This window comes from Gastrolobium bilobum, unplaced genomic scaffold, assembly GCF_033153095.1.
Source record: "Gastrolobium bilobum isolate Gb01-03AN ecotype WA unplaced genomic scaffold, APGP_CSIRO_Gbil_v1 utg100365, whole genome shotgun sequence".
NCBI classification, from domain to species: Eukaryota; Viridiplantae; Streptophyta; class Magnoliopsida; order Fabales; family Fabaceae; genus Gastrolobium; species Gastrolobium bilobum.
Genome location: NW_026898517.1, coordinates 6,344 through 8,309, shown reverse-complemented (window position 1 = coordinate 8,309; position 1,966 = coordinate 6,344). Strand labels below are relative to the sequence as shown.

General features: G+C 41.6%; 1 protein-coding gene across 1 annotated transcript; it reads right to left on the bottom strand.

Moving 5' to 3' along the window:
* Positions 1 to 357: 357 nt before the first annotated feature.
* LOC133317010 (uncharacterized) lies at positions 358 to 831 on the bottom strand. Its single transcript, XM_061518803.1, has one exon. It carries the CDS (start codon positions 829 to 831, stop codon positions 358 to 360), a length of 474 nt encoding a protein of 157 aa, XP_061374787.1.
* Between the last annotated feature and the right edge of the window lie 1,135 nt (positions 832 to 1,966).

Sequence of the window (1,966 nt, the reverse complement as noted above, 5' to 3'; positions counted from 1 at the left end):
GCGTGGATGGCCACGCTGGGAGCGTGGTGCCATTTTTTTAATTTTCCCACGCTGGGAGCGTCAACCTAACGTTTAGAGCGTGGAAGTTACTGCTCAATTTTCCTTTCTGACGCTGAGAGCGCCAAATCCATGCTCTCAGCATGGTATCTCTGCCTCTATTGGTTGTTCCATGCTAGTAGCGTGGACTCTCAGACTTGATTTTTTCGTCTATCACTTAATGCATCATTTTTTTTTTGAATTTTCTATTTTCTTAAAAAATTAAAAATTAGAAAATAAAAACTAAGAAATTCAAAAAAATTCTACTGGGTTGCCTCCCAGCAAGCGCTTGTTTAACGTCACGAGCCTGACTGGAACAATCTAATCTTCAAGTGAAGCTAGAGGGACAGAAATTTTATCTCGATTCATCTGTTCTCCATGATAGATTTTCAAGCTATTCCCATTGACCTTAAAAGGTCTGTCCTCATTGAGAGGGGAGATCTCGACTGTTCCATATGGAAAGACTTTCTTGATAACAAAAGGACCTGTGCAGCGAGATTTAAGCTTACCTGGAAACAACCTCAGTCGAGAGTTGTACAGTAATATCTGTTGTCCTGACTCGAGCTCTTTTGGCTGGATCTTCTTGTCATGCCATTTCTTTGTCTTCTCTTTATAAATCCTGGCATTTTCATAAGCTGCTAACTTGAACTCATCAAGCTCATTCAATTGCATTAATCGCTTTTCGTTAGCCTTTGATGGTTCGAAATTCAGAAATTTAATTGCCCACGTAGCCCTATGCTCAAACTCTACAGGAAGATGGCAAGACTTACCATACACCAGTTGGAATGGTGACATACCTATTGGTGTTTTGAAGGCGGTTCTGTATGCCCAGAGTGCACCATCCAACTTCTTGGACCAATCTTTCCTTGAGTGACTGACAGTCTTTTACAGGATCCTCTTCAGCTCTCTGTTTGAAATTTCAACTTGTCCGCTGGTCTGAGGATGGTATGGTGTAGCCACTTTGTGTTTGACACCATACTTTGTGAGCAGGCTGTCAAATTTTTTGTTGCAGAAGTAGGTGCCTCCATCATTGGTGATTGCACGAGGAACTCCAAAGCGAGTGAAAATGTTCTTCCGTAAGAAAGAGACGACCACCTTTGCATCGTTTGTGGACAAGGTAACTGCTTCTACCCACTTTGACACATAATCCACTGCAACCAATATGTACTGGTTTGAGTATGACGTAGGGAATGGTCCCATGAAGTCAATCCCTCAAACGTCAAAGAGCTCCACTTCTAGTATGCAGTTGAGTGGCATCTCATCTTTACGGGAGATGTTTCCCGTTCTCTGGCACTTGTCACACTTCTCCACAAAGTCATGTGCATCCTTGAAAATTGTAGGCCAGTAGTAGCCACTCTGTAGTACTTTCTGTGCAGGCTGGTTTTCTCCAAAATGTCCTCCATAGTCAGATGCGTGGCAATGCCATATAATATTCGGCATCTCAAATTCAGCTACGCACCTGCGAATAATACCATCAACACATTGAAAATATAAGAATGGATTATCCCAGTGGTACCTTCGTGTATCATGAAGGAATTTCTTTTTCTGCAGCCAAGTAAGATCATCAGGAATCGAACCGGCAGCTTTGTAGTTTGCAAAGTTTGTAAACCATGGATGCAATATTATGGCATCACTTTCTCATCAGGAAAAGACTCATTGACCTCAATTTCAGGTCCTTCTTGCAATTGCTTGTCCTGAATCCTCGACAAGTGATCGGCAACCTTATTCTCAACTCCAACTTTATCCTTGATTTCCAAGTCAAACTCTTGAAACAAGAGCATCCACCTTAGCAAACGTGGCTTTGCATCCTGATTGGTCATCAAATACTTAATGGCAGCATGGTCAGTAAAAACAATAACTTTAGAGCCTATCAAATAAGATCTAAATTTGTCTAATGCATAAACTACGGCTAGCATTTCTTTTTCAGTGG